This window comes from Chanos chanos, chromosome 5 (assembly GCF_902362185.1).
Source record: "Chanos chanos chromosome 5, fChaCha1.1, whole genome shotgun sequence".
Lineage (NCBI taxonomy): Eukaryota > Metazoa > Chordata > Actinopteri > Gonorynchiformes > Chanidae > Chanos > Chanos chanos.
Genome location: NC_044499.1, coordinates 30336681 through 30350559, shown reverse-complemented (window position 1 = coordinate 30350559; position 13879 = coordinate 30336681). Strand labels below are relative to the sequence as shown.

At 39.7% G+C, this 13879-nt stretch overlaps 1 protein-coding gene across 11 annotated transcripts in view; it reads left to right on the top strand.

Annotated features, from left to right (window-relative positions):
- The window catches only part of LOC115811073 (calcium-activated potassium channel subunit alpha-1), an 88685-nt gene that overhangs the window by 27128 nt on the left and 47678 nt on the right, over positions 1 to 13879 (top strand). For all 11 annotated transcript variants that reach the window (XR_004025274.1, XM_030773102.1, XM_030773106.1 and 8 more), the window contains exon 3: positions 9629 to 9690. Coding sequence is in view for 10 of the 11 variants with exons in the window: in XM_030773102.1 (XP_030628962.1) it covers positions 9629 to 9690 (62 nt within the window). In the remaining variant the exon portion in view is untranslated. The remainder of the gene's footprint in view (positions 1 to 9628; positions 9691 to 13879) is intronic.

Sequence of the window (13879 nt, the reverse complement as noted above, 5' to 3'; positions counted from 1 at the left end):
TATGTACAGTCTCCATCACATCCTGTCCACATGACCCCACAGTTAAGTAGTCTGTAGAAAAAAACAAAAACTAAAAAAAACAACCCTTCGACACTTGGACCAATTTGGCCTATGGCCCATTTTGTCATTTGCATTGTTTTGTGTTAAGGAGTACACAAAGGAAATTTCTCTCAATAAGACTGATGCCACCCCCCCCCCCCTTTGTGTGTATCCAGTAGTAGTTAGCCTACAAGGCTGTGGCCTCAGATAATGAATACTAGCACAAATGTTTTGAGTTCCCAACAAGATATTCTGACAAAACCCCTCTCTTTCCAATCAGTGGCAAAACAACACTTGCTACCACCCCCCCCCCCCCTTTTGAGTTCTTGCTTGTGCAGTTTTTCCATTGTTTGTGCAATTGGTACATTTACTTGTTTTACTTAAGTCCTAATTAATACTGAAATTGACCAGATTTGTACACTGACATGAATAAGATTAAATATTTGAAAAAGATGTTTGATTTGAACCCTTCGGGTAAAAATGTGTGGGCGAACAGATATACAGTGATCCAGGTAACAGTAAGAGCTAGAGCTAGAGAGAAGGTATGTTCTGTTGAAAAACAATGCAATTGTATGTGAAATTAAGAGGGAAAAGTGTGAAATTAAGTGTGAGATTAAGACTTTTGGGACAGAGATCCCAACGAGCGTCACAGCGCTGGTTATGGTTGGTAACAGTCCAGTTGTTCCAGAGCCTGTTAAACGTTGTGGTTGTGAACAGAAACACTGTGATAGAATGATTCAGAGTAGGACATTGATGAAGAAGGAGAGAACGTATGGGGCTTTGACCTTCATCTCCTATTGGTCATTTATCATTCATAACGTCTGATATGAAACAACGCGCGACACGAGACAAAACCGGAGACGAATGGCCTCATAGCCTGCTAATGCTCCAGGAGGTAACTGCTGGATTGAGATGGATATTTGGGTGCGGCGCTGATGCGACCAATATAATTTCCTCCTTGTCTGGGAGCTTTTTGGCAGAGTTGGCCCGGGCTCTTAATGCCGATTGGTTTGATTAATCAGCGTTGCGGTTCTGGCTAGGGCCGGTCATTTGAAAAGTGCTTTGAGGCGGCTTGCTCTGATGAAGTGAACTTTAAATAATTTAGCAGCTCAGGCCGTAAATACATCTCCAGGAAAAGAGTGCAGTGTCTCCCAGTGGAGATAAGGCCTTTCAGTATAGAACCATCACTCTACTTTATTTCTCTCTTCTTACGTGTGTTTATATATGGTGCATAGTTGCTACATATGGCTCTTAGCCAACACTCCCTTTTTTTGACTTGTGAGAACAGTCAGATAAGCTCACCACATTACTGTGGAATGAGTATATTTTCTGTAGAAAAACTATATCACTTCAAACAGCCTGCATTCCCCGGTGGGCAGGCTGAGGGACATTAAAACTATGTGGTTATATTACCTGATAAAACAATGTGTCCTATACGATCACATTATTTACTAAAACTATTTGTCCTATACCATCAGATTATTATATCTAAAGCCATGTGTCCTACACCATCACATTATTAACTAAAACCATGCAGCCCAGGACTACTGGCTAAAACCATGTCCCTCTACTACTGGCCATGCAGCTTAATACCACAGAAAACTAGGGTTAAGGGATTCGGTTTTTCAGAGCTTGAGAAATGCACCATAACAGCAATGGTGTTTGAGGAAGAGATAACAGTCGGAGATATACAGCTTCAGCAGAACTAAAAACAACCTTTCATCAAGCAGCTGTTATGATCACATCAAACTCATTCACTGTCAATTAAATACATTCATATTCACTTCAGAGTCGTCAGTGGATGGTTGCAAGAGTAAATACTTTGAAAACATAATGCAAACAAACAAACAAACAAACAAACAAAGCCTCTTGAATCTGTTGAAACAGACCTTCTCACGACCACTAAGGACACGGGTTAGTGTTTTGGAAGCGGCTAATAAGCTGATTCTTTGAAGGGTTTTATTAATCAGGCGGTAAGAAGAAGAAGAAGCGAGGTCTGAGGGGAGGCAGGCTGTGTGCGTGCGCGCTCGGCCTGATTAGCATGCCGCCCGGGCGCGTAGCAAGCTCCATCGGCATAAGGAACAAACACACAGTAAATACCAGTCACTGCTTTAATTGGGATGCAGCTGTCTCTCTCTGGAAATATGGGCGTCTGTTTTTTCTGTTTTGCACAGTGAGGAATCGAGATGACGAAGGGACGAGACAGGCAGGAGTGATAAGATCGATTCCGCTTGCTCTTGGCTTTCCATCATGGAAGTCACTGCCGCTGTAAACGTTCTGATGCCAGTTTTTTGTTGTTGTTGTTGTTGTAATATGCTAAATGGACTTTTTGGGTGCTTCAGCATAGCTCAGGACAGAAAGGCAGAGCTGACAGGTGGAGATGAATTTTGTTTTTTTGAAACTTTCTGAGGTATTCGTTATGCCAAGAAAGAAAAGCCAAGCGGAATAAAACACAGTATGCTTGATGGACCAAAAGTACAAACTCATGGGATGAAAAATAGTTTCTTAGGGTTGTCCAGGCAAGCATTTTCTTTCTTTCTTTTTTTTTTTTGGTCTGTGTGTTCTCAGGTGTTGTTCATTGTATTTTGCTCAGCCTATTGGATTTCATTCCCCATTGCTATATGGAAAGAACAGCAAATTTTCAGCCTGGTGCAGTGGCTTTTTATTTTAACATATTCAAACATGTTACATATTTCTCATTTCTTTTCATTACATCTTCGTAAATAAATCAGTAGCTACAGTACTGAGCTCAACATGCAAGTCTCCTTGCTGGTCTTATATCTAATCTAATGATTATTTTATTAAAAAGTGATGTAGACCAGAGGCTTTTGTCGATTTATAATTTCAAAATGAAACTTCAGACCTTTTAATCCCTTTTAATAATAATAATAATAATAATAATAATAATAATAATACAGTGTGATCAAAACTCCCCTAGAATGCCGGTCAGACCCCCTTCTCTCGATCCTGATTTTGACAGTTTTTATCCACAGAACGAAACTGATCTGTAGTCAGCTACTACAGCCTATTTTCACGTCGTCCAAAAGGCACTCCAATTTCACATTCTCTTCACACGTTCTGCAGTCATTTCCTATTGGAGCCGTGCCGTCTCGTTAATGGTCCCTCTGATGCAGGCTTATGCTCTGAGTGTGCCATGTCTTATAATGGCCTGCACATGAGAGAGAGAGAGAAATATATTCACACTTCGACAAGAAAGGTGCAAAGTGTTTGGGGTTGGACAGTCAAGAGCCTGGTAACAGGACAGTCATTTTCACACTGTGGGCAGTATCCAAAAGCAGAAGTAAAAAAAAAAAAACCTTCATGCACCATGCAGCAGTGTGCAGATTGTAGATAAGGGCAGTTTTCTCACTTAAGATTGCTCTATTGACTCCTAATGTGGTCTGGTGCATTTTTCATCAGTTCAGAGGCAAGAGCGTTAGGTCAGCCCCACTTCATCATGTGTTCCTAATTACCATGTATTTCAAAAACAATTCATAAGTGCATTGACTCAAATGAAATCACACATGCTTTCTCTGTACTCCAATGATGCTGTTAAGTGATCAGCAGTGTTGTAATGATATAAATGCACTATAATCTACAGAGAGACAGTTATTTTGTGATGTACTTTTTAAATTTGTGTGGAAATTGTGTTCTTAGGGACATATAATCCGAAGTTGGACTAAGAGACACTCAATTCCCTTAGCTGAGAGAAATCATTCTTCAGAGACAACCCATCCTTTGGAGAGTGGAATTATTCAAGGGAAAGGAGGATTTCCTTCTGAATCTTTCTTCCTTCTGAAACATATTCATGTTATGTCCATGTAGTCCGTGTTTGCCAATGGGTATTTTGTGATTCGTTGTGACCTCACAATGTAGGATTATGCAGTTGTGTGTGGGGGATGTTAAAACCCCTCTAGCCCTTTGTATACAGACTGTGTACTTCCAGTGGACTATGTCGGATAGCTGTGGACATTTGCAAAAAATAATAAAAAAAGTACATACATATACACACACACACACACACACACACACATATTAATATATATCTATATATATATATATATATATATATATCTATATCTCTATATCTATCTCTATATCTATCTATCTATATATATATATATATATATATATATATATATATATTTATATATTAAGAAACGCACCCACAAATAGAGTACTATTGCAGTGTGCCAGTGGGAATGCTCATTAGCCTCCGAGTCATTTTCGCTGAGGCTTTGTGAAGGTATTGTTTAAAGAAGACTAGCTTGGTTAGATTGGATCATTAGAGAGATTGTTGTAACGTATTCCAGGCAGACACAGAACTAGCATAAGCTACTGCCAAAAAAACAGCACAGGAGCCACTGGGATGACAAGAGCTGAGTGATCAAAGGATCTCTGTCTGGAGACACTGCAGCATTGTGTATGGTCTGCTTTATGAATTTACCATGAGCTCAGTACACTGACTTCAGATCAGTGGTAAAAGTTCCTTAGCTTCTAAGGAGCACAGTCATATTCAGGGAATTGATGTATAATTGGCTCATCTTTGAGATTATTTGCTCTGTCTGGTTAGCTTAGTATTAATGTAAGGTTAACACTTTGTGTCCTCATGTGTCTCTAGAGGCATCAAAACCTAAACCGTAAATCTTGACAGGAATATCATCATAACGTTAACTGCAGAATTCTATTTCTGAATGGAGGTCACTGAGAACCGAGGTTTGTTTTTACCGCCGCATCTACCGTTTATTGATTTACAGGCTTGGGAAACTTTGATGTATAGTCGTTTTGGGACCCGGAGTTTCGTCATGGGTTAGTGACCCTGAAGCAATGAATCAGTGCGACAGGAGTGATCTCTGGAAGGTGTTGACGTGTGTCATGAGTTGAAATAGACTCTGTGTAGACTCTGTAGAAGTCTTCAGCACTCTAAAGAATGTTGCATGCTATGAGATAGGAAACTCTACTCTTTTTGCAATTGCAAGGTGAAATCCCTCTCTAATTTTACTGTTTTTGTTGATTATCATCACTCTTACATTATTTATTTGTTTTTTATGAACCCATAGGGATAGAGCCATGCAAGCATTGGAGAATCATATCTCTGCTAGTTTATCAGGTTTATTTCATTATGCACCTTTTGATGTTTGATTGCATCAGGAAGTTGTCTTGAAATTGTAATTTTTACATGAGTGTGAAATCTATTTTTAATTTTCAGTTCAAAACAGCAATACCAAGCTTCCCATTGAAAAGTAATTACTGAATTGACTACAATAGCTCCTAACATGATTGTCAACCCAAGGGATTGCCAAGTTTAGCAGTTCTCTGAGGGAATAGCTAAATATAAAAACAAAAACTAATAAAAACAACAGCAACAACAGATGGAATCAACTGACATTTTTTAGCAAGTCTTTTAAAAAACTCCAGAGCTCCTTTCATGTTTGTTTCTTCAAAGTAAAAATTACAGGGTGGAAAAGTTGTTCTTTGTATACGGTATCAACCTCTGCAGCTGTTCTTGGTTGCGTGTTTGACACTATGAGAGATTAATTTTTCCACCGTTTTATGGGGTGCTATAAAAATCGCTTGTCTGATTATAGGATGGGTCATAATTTTCACCTACCGTAAAATTCTTTTGTGCTGTAATGACAGACCTCTTAATGATGGCGTAATTTTCTCATTTACCAAATTATCCTGAAGCTTTGGGAAACCTGTACTGGTAATGCAGTGATCAGGGGTGAAAAAGAATGAAGAGTTATACAGAAACAAACAAACAAACAAAAACCTCTTCAATAGGACCATTGCCTCTTTCCCTCCTGTACTCTACACCATGACTGTATTGTCTTAAGGAGATAATATAATTTAATCAAATGACTGAGGTTTAGGATAAGCACACAACTAGATTTGTTCCGCTCCTTTTTGCTCATTTCCGAAGCTCATGTGGGATTTTTTGTAAGTTTAGAGCTGTTCCTATATACAGCAGCGGGTTTTTTTGTTGTTGTTGTTGATGTCCAGATTGTTTGCTCTGAGTGTTTTCCTTACTAGATTTGGAGCTAATCCATTTGTTCGGGCTGATATGAAGAGTCTCTAACTGAATGCTTTAGACGTAGTTTGCCAGGATGGCTGGGGTTGTCACATCTAGTGTGTGTGTATGTGCGTGTGTGTGTGTGTGTGTTTTGAGCGAGTGGGTGATTTGCAGAGTGTGCTGGTGATTCATTCAGACTTAAGAGCCTGAGGAGGAAAATCAGCAGTGTGCCGTGTGTGTGTGTGTGTGTGTGACAGAACAGTGTGGAGCGACAGAGAGTTGAACTGTTTCCAGGTCACGGCATTAACTTGAGTCAATGTATACCAGACAATAATGCTACTGTCAATATTTCTGTCATAGGTGTTTCAAACTGACACAATAGAGAGGATGATTAATAAATTATGAATCCATTTGGATGCTGTCAGTGATAGGGATTCCCTTTGTCATGCATACCGGCTTCTTTCTGGAAACATCTGTGCTGTACAGTTCATGTTGTTGTCGATGTTGTGATTATAATCACAGGGCATAATGAAATAATCTTTATAATTCGATTATGGTGAAAGCAGTTGTCTCACCAGTTTGCCACTGCTTGTATTCTCCATGCCTGTTCTTTATCTACAGAGTGGAGAAAATATTTATTGATTTTTCTTTTTGTTTTACATTGGCACATTCTTTTTCTATTTCATAATTTAGAAACAAAGAGTTTATATCTGACAGTACAGTGTTTGTTTTGGGTTGAAATAATTACTTGTGCTATGAAAAGGTTTTCCCTTACCTTAACAGGCAGTCCTCATCTTTTCAGTGTTACTTCTGCATACTTGGAAACGGCCTCAGGACTTATGAGTATCTAGGAGAGTCAGAGGATGAGGTTGTGCTTTGCTGGGTGGTCCCATAAGAAACACGGAACATTTAATGAGACTTTACATGAATGCGTCAGTAATCTGGTATTTTAAATACTGTAAGGTCGACCTAAGAGAACTTCTTGCTCTCCATGACAACAAAGTTTAGAAACCACTGAGTCAATCACATTACAGTTATCAAATGTTATGACTGAATTGTTTTCTTGTATAACATTTGATCCCTTTCTTGCATTTGTCTGGAAGTAATCAACATGTGGCAGACTCTATGTTTCTGTGAACTACCAGGCTGCTCCCCCTTGTGGTGAAACAGATTAAAGCATGTCTAACACACACACACACACACACACACACTTGGAGCTAGGGCCATTCATGCTTGAGGCTGTAATAATTAGAGAGAGCATTTCCTGTTAAGGAAGCCACCATAAAGGAGAGGTCTTGCCAACAAATCGATCCATGTGCCACAGTATGACCACTGAAGCGCAGACTCTTGGCAAAATCTCAACGTATGCTGCATTCTTTAAATAAATTCTCGACCAAAATCCCCTTTGTTGGGAAGAGAACCAGAACTCCCTGTGCGTTACCTCTCGGGAGCAGGAATTAAAAATGCATGGAGGTGTTTTCTCATTATGAGGCAGGTCAATTGTCCGATGACAATACCATTTCCCATCACGGAAAATAATCAGCCCGGATTCATCCATAATGCAAGCCCCCAGTTGCTCTACCCCGCTGATCACTGTGCCATTCCTAAATAGGTTGAGGCAGACTGGGTCACCTCTGCTCCTTAAAGCATTATGTGAAATAGGTTTATGACTCTTTAAATGAACTCTCCCATGGGGAGCTGTACACCCCCCAGCTCACTGTTGATTATATTTCCACTCATTTCTTTGGCACGTGTCTGGGGAGATGCCAAAAGGTGGTCCTTTGGTTAATCTTCATTTTCAGAGCGTCCACTCAGGCCTCCACAATTCTGTACTGGTGTTTACTTCATCCAGAGAAACATAAGTCACACTTAAAGCACATCAGCTTCTCAAAGTTATGGTTTTGTTCTGCCGAGGGGCTTTGTAATGACCGTAGTCCCCTGACAGTGGTATTTACTGCTCTTGATGAAAAAGATGTTTGAACTCAGAGGAAACATACTGCACCACATTCATCTCTTTATTTTTTCATGTGGGTCATTTCATTACACAACATAAAACCTTTCAGTTCAGACAGCAGGATTACATCATCTAACGTACTCTTTTGTAACGTACGCCAAAACCTACACCTCTCAGTTCAGTTCAATTCAATTCAGTTCAACTCAGTTCAATTCAGTTCAATTCAATTCACTTCAATTCAATTCAATTCAGTCAAATTCTGCTCACTTCACTTCAATCCTAGATTGATTGGGCAGAACCATTTGCAGCAGTGTTTGTAGCAGTGCTATGTTTATTAAACAATGGCAAAAAAAAAACCCTTTTAAAAACTCTCTGTATCATAGTGTTGAAAGTTTGGGTAATTTGGCAGCCGTCGTCTCACAGACGAATAGAGTGTTGGGGTGTGGTGGTCCCCTCAGAGCTGACCTGTTTCCACCTGCCTTCCAACTGCCCCACTTTTCCTCCGCCAGACAATAAATGTCTGTCAGTTTCCAGCTCATCCCTGTGCTAACCAATCCAGTTCCCCCAGCTGATATCACACACCAGCATCCCTGTCCAGACCATTTACATACAGTGCCCGCCTGGACCTGCTCAGAGAATGAGCACAAATGTCTCCTCCCATTTTTTTGGAAATGATACACAGAGAAATATTAAACATGTCAGTTTGTTTCCCTACGTGAGTACGCTAATATAAATGACAAACCTGTGGTGGGGCACATTTTTCTGTGAACATTGTTTTCCTACCTGTTGTCTTGGTAGTATCGAATAGTTGTTGGGTTCAGTAACTGTAAAAATAATATGTTTTGGATTGGTTAGTAAAGCTGACCATGATAGAGACTGATGAGTACTTTCTTATGTGCGGACCTGTTTTAGTCATATTTAATGGATTATTCTGATCAGATGTTCTCCATTTTCTTTCTGTCCCATCTTCTGCAGTGACCCCAATTATTCCCCCTGTCCCCTTTTCCCTGTAGCTCAAGTATCAACAGTAGACAACAGCAGACTCTCTTCTTTCAGTCACAGCTAGTAATTGGTGCCCTTACGATGTGCTTTACTCAAGACAGAGTTTTCCAAAAAAAGATGTTTTAATGCGTACTCGGTGGTACAGCTACCGTCCTTACACCTATTTGCAGAATTGTCTTAGCATTTGTTTGCAAACATGTGAATTGTGTTACGGATCTATTCTTACAGTGGTCTGTTTCCTCTAGGCTGTGTTTAATTATTTAGGCTTAGTGATAAAAAGTGTATCTCTTCCATGGTATGTATAGGGTGTCCAGCAAAGTAATTACAGTTTAAAGCTATCAAGACTATAGTCTTACCTCCATTGTTACTGCCACTGCCATTCATCTCCAGCATACACATAGTATTTAGTGAGGAGGCCTTTATATGTTGCATTGCAGCCAATGCTTTCCTCCCATGTATCTCAATGCATTCCGCTTAAAGGCTGTTGTATTAATTAGAACCATTAGAGCACATATGCTCATAATACTATAAAGCACATATGTAACATGTTTTCTCTATAAATTGCATGTTTTAAATGTATGGCCAAGTTAATCTCCTCTTTTTCCCTTTTTCATCTTCAGGTGGTGTTGGTCTTTGCTCTCAGCATTGGGGCACTTGTAATATACTTCATTGATTCCTCTGAGTAAGTATGACTTTTGCATCTTTATACTATGTGTGCGTGTGTGTGTCTGTTTGTGAATGTGCTTTTTGTGGTTTATAATGTGGGTGTGGTTGTGATGATTATGAAAAAGATGCCTTTACTGACGCTCTTCCAGGCCAGTTCAGGTTAACACTGGAGCTATAGTTCCCAGAAAACCTGATAGCAATACAGTTCACCTGTGCTGCATACATGAGTGATTTCCTCATGGGTAAACACCTCAGTAAACCGCACTATCTGGTGCAAAGATGACTTGTTTGTCTTTGACAGATACAGATAAAGAGAGAAAGAGATAAAGAGAGAGAGAGAGAGAGAGAGAGATAAGCTGGAGCTATCCTTGTTTGACGTGACCTCATATTCATTTGTCTCTGGCTCTTTTAATCCTCCCAAAACAAAGCGACCTCACTTGTAAGATTAAGGAGTGATTAGACATTACATAATGAGCCACTAAAGGGCTTTTTTTGTATGTATAATTAAATAAGTATTGAAGAACTCTGTAATTGCAGCCATAAATGGACTGTCTAGACCTGGGCATACTGTATCTCGTTCTGTTTCCTCATTTTACCAACAAATGTGATTGGAATGCGTACATGCATCAGTTTCCTATACACCTGGGAACATAAGAGGGTTTTTCTCCCCATTATTATTAATGATTTGTGAGTCTGTTTTGTTTTTGGACAAATCCCTTGCCAACTAATGTCATTCTCTGGACTTCACAAACCAGTTCAGTGTCCTGAGTCCAGAGTCCATGACCACAAAATGAAATTGACTTAATCCCCATAATGCATTGAACAGGAAGGGGAAAGGGCCAAGTTCATGTTTTAGAGTAATCATCATCACTCAGTGACCCTGAGGAGGGAGAGACACGGTCGGTGTGTGTTTTACTGAACAATATTGATTTACTGAACGGCATGGCACCAGTGCAATGCAACATTGTGTCCACACACGGCTGGACACACTGGACGTGCTGTTCGATAGTCATAAAAGAAACAAAAAGCCTCCATAGGAAAGGCATGCAAAGCAATGAAAAGAACAGCATAAAAAAAAGCAAAAAAAATACAAAAAAACAAAAACGGCTGTCTGACACACAAGAAGATAGCTGTGTGTTTACAACTTCCTGTTGCATGATTTGGTCATCTCAGGATTAAGCTAGCTTAATGTAATATCAAACATCACTACTTCCATCATATAGAATATTGACATTACTTAAAATTATTTCTTGACTCAGATCTCAGAGCTTGTTTTGAAATAAAACAAACTTTTTTCAAAGATAAATTATGAATGTGCAGGGTGTATTCCAGTTATAAGGCATCAAAGGTTTAATTCAAACCTATTTATTCAAAGCCAAAACTCACGTCTTTTCACAACTTGCTAAATTTGCCCTTCATTGAAACACTATCTTTATTCAAAAAACTCAAGTGCTTTTAGCGTGAAGAAGCTGCCGTTAAAAGCGTACCTCTCTACCATCTGTTACTCATACTGTAGTTGGAGTTTGACCCCACATGATGATACCTGTTTTATTATATGTGCCTTGGTTACAGATAGTGTATGGTTCCATCATCATACACATCGGGGTCAGCTCTGATGCCCTGTTTAAACATGGTGTAGAGTGACTACACAAACAGGAATAGATTTACTTACACCATCAGGAGCATTGGACCAGAGCCCCAACATCCCTGGTCTTCACCTCAAAGAGACATTTGGCATTCTGCTAATCAGGGTGCCCTTTGACCTCTCCCTCTCTCTGGTCTTCTGCTGCTTTGGAATGGGTTTTATATTCCAATGACCATAATGCATGCATGAATGAGCATGGTAATAGGCAGTGGGTCATTCTGACCTACAAATGCGAAATACAGTCACTCAGGAAACAGAAAGTCAGTCTCAAAGATTTTTAATGACCTACATGCTTGTCTAGGTTCACTTTACATAGCATTAGATTGGTCCTGAAAGTAATTTAAGACCAGTACTATAATATAGATGGACTTCAGGACCAACACCATAATACCAACACTTAAGGACCAGGGTGATTATACCAATACTTTAGGACCAGTACTTTAATACCAACACAATTATGCCAGTGGTACTATCGCGGTACTTTAAGACAAGTGTTCTTATAGTACTTGCACTCCTAATATTGGTGCTGATACTGATAAAAATACTGTTGTTTTCTGTGGAGTGGTGATAAGGGTGATTTAGTCTGTTTATCACTGAAGGTTTTGGTTGTGAGATTTTTTTCCCTCTAAACTGGCTGGTTGAATAGACCAGTGGAAAGCACATTCTGTGAAAACAGTGATGTGGTTGCAGAGCCAAGGGGCTCCGTGACTCTGTCAGTATGTAAGTGAGCTGAGCTGACGGCAGACTGGAGCAGATAGATTTCCTCCTGTAATTGGCCGTACCTGCTTTCCATGCTGTCCTGTGTGATGCACAGATCTAACTCCTCTTGGCAAAGAATTATCAGAAAGCCACAAAGGGCAAAGTCAATGCATCAGCCCCACAGTAAGTGTCCATAAATAAAGAGAGATAAGGGAACAGTGAATGTTGAAAGTACTGATTAGATAGTTACAGGAAATGGGCTCAAATAATAATAATAATAATAATAATAATAATAATAATAATAATAATAATAATAATAATAATAATAATAATAATAATACGTTTATTATTATTATTATTATTATTATTATTATTATTGTTTAAATGTTGTCCAATATGGGTGAAGTTACTGCAACATTTTTGGCAAAAATGGAGGACTTAAAAAAGTTAAACCTTTTGATTATATCTGTTTACTGACACAAACAAGACAAAACAAAGCAAAGCAAAACAACAAAACAAATAAAACAAGAATCTTAAAATCCTCACATATGCTGAATGATGAGGAAAAAACAAAAAATGATCTTTGGACTCAGGTAATAAAAACGAATCATGAAAGATCTGAGTTTCACCACATGACAGTAGCTCATGGCTGGAACGGAGGCTTTTATATTACAATAACTGTCAGTCCTCTGGACATTGTTTTCCTCTTTAAACCACAGTGACAGACTCCTGCAGCAAGACCTGTTCTTTAGATCAGATCTAAATGGGAGGGCATTAGGCACCCTAAGAAACCACTGTTATCCAATTCCCATCTGCTCTTTGACTCTTAATTCTTTAAAAACATGACGTGCTGTTTGGGTTCTCTTCCTGGCTTCTCAGTCGACTCTGTTCTTCTTCACCTAACCAAAACAACAAATGTGATCTGGCTGAGAAAAGCATAATCAAATCTCTCTGAGTCAGCCACCCCTCCCCCCTTCCCCCCTCATGGATGTCTCACTACCCAAACCCTGAAACACGACTGCTGATTGAATGGATGTTTGATATCTTGTTTTGAATGGTCGTGATTAAAAGGATTAGACATCAAACTGATCCCAGACCAGGGACTAAAGGTGACCTGTTAAAAGTTTTTTCTGTTTTGTCATGGATTTTATAGAGAATGGTGAAGCTCTGGCCTTTATTTTGCAGTCCAGTCACAAACCCTGTGGGCTCAGGCATAGTATGTTTTAGCCCTGGTTATCCCTAACATTTCTCAGCATAGCAAAAGAGCTTCCTCTTCTTGAAAACAAGGCTGGAGCAGGAGACCATGGTGAACAGTGTGGTCACTTAGCCGTCTGTGCTGGTGAAGAGTAAAGCCCAATTTATAGTTCTGCATTGAATCTACGCTGTAGCCTACACCATAGCCTGACGCACACCTCCCTAGAAATGTAACTACGCGTCGCTGCAACGCACGTTACAGCAGACGGCAACAACTCTGATTGGTCCGCTTGGTAGGATCACCCTTCTTCTGCTCAAAGTTTAGGAACTAGTCATTCTTTTGAACGCAAAACTTGTTTTACAGATATTGCTGTGCAAGGACTGAATTCTGACTTTTTATTTAACATTACTCCATCATTTGTAATGCACGAGGAAATCAACACAGGGGCACAGAAATCCCACTGCAAACTAGCGTTTAGAAGGTTTCGTTACAGAGCGACGCAGACACACCAACGCAGAAGTATAAATGCTCACAACAGCGTAGGCCACTCGCATAGGCAACGGCGTAGGGCTCCGCGTATAGCCTACGCAGAAGTATAAATCAGCCTTAAAGTTGCCACGTCCATAGTGATGTGTCTGCACCAACAGAGCACATATAAAGAGTTGT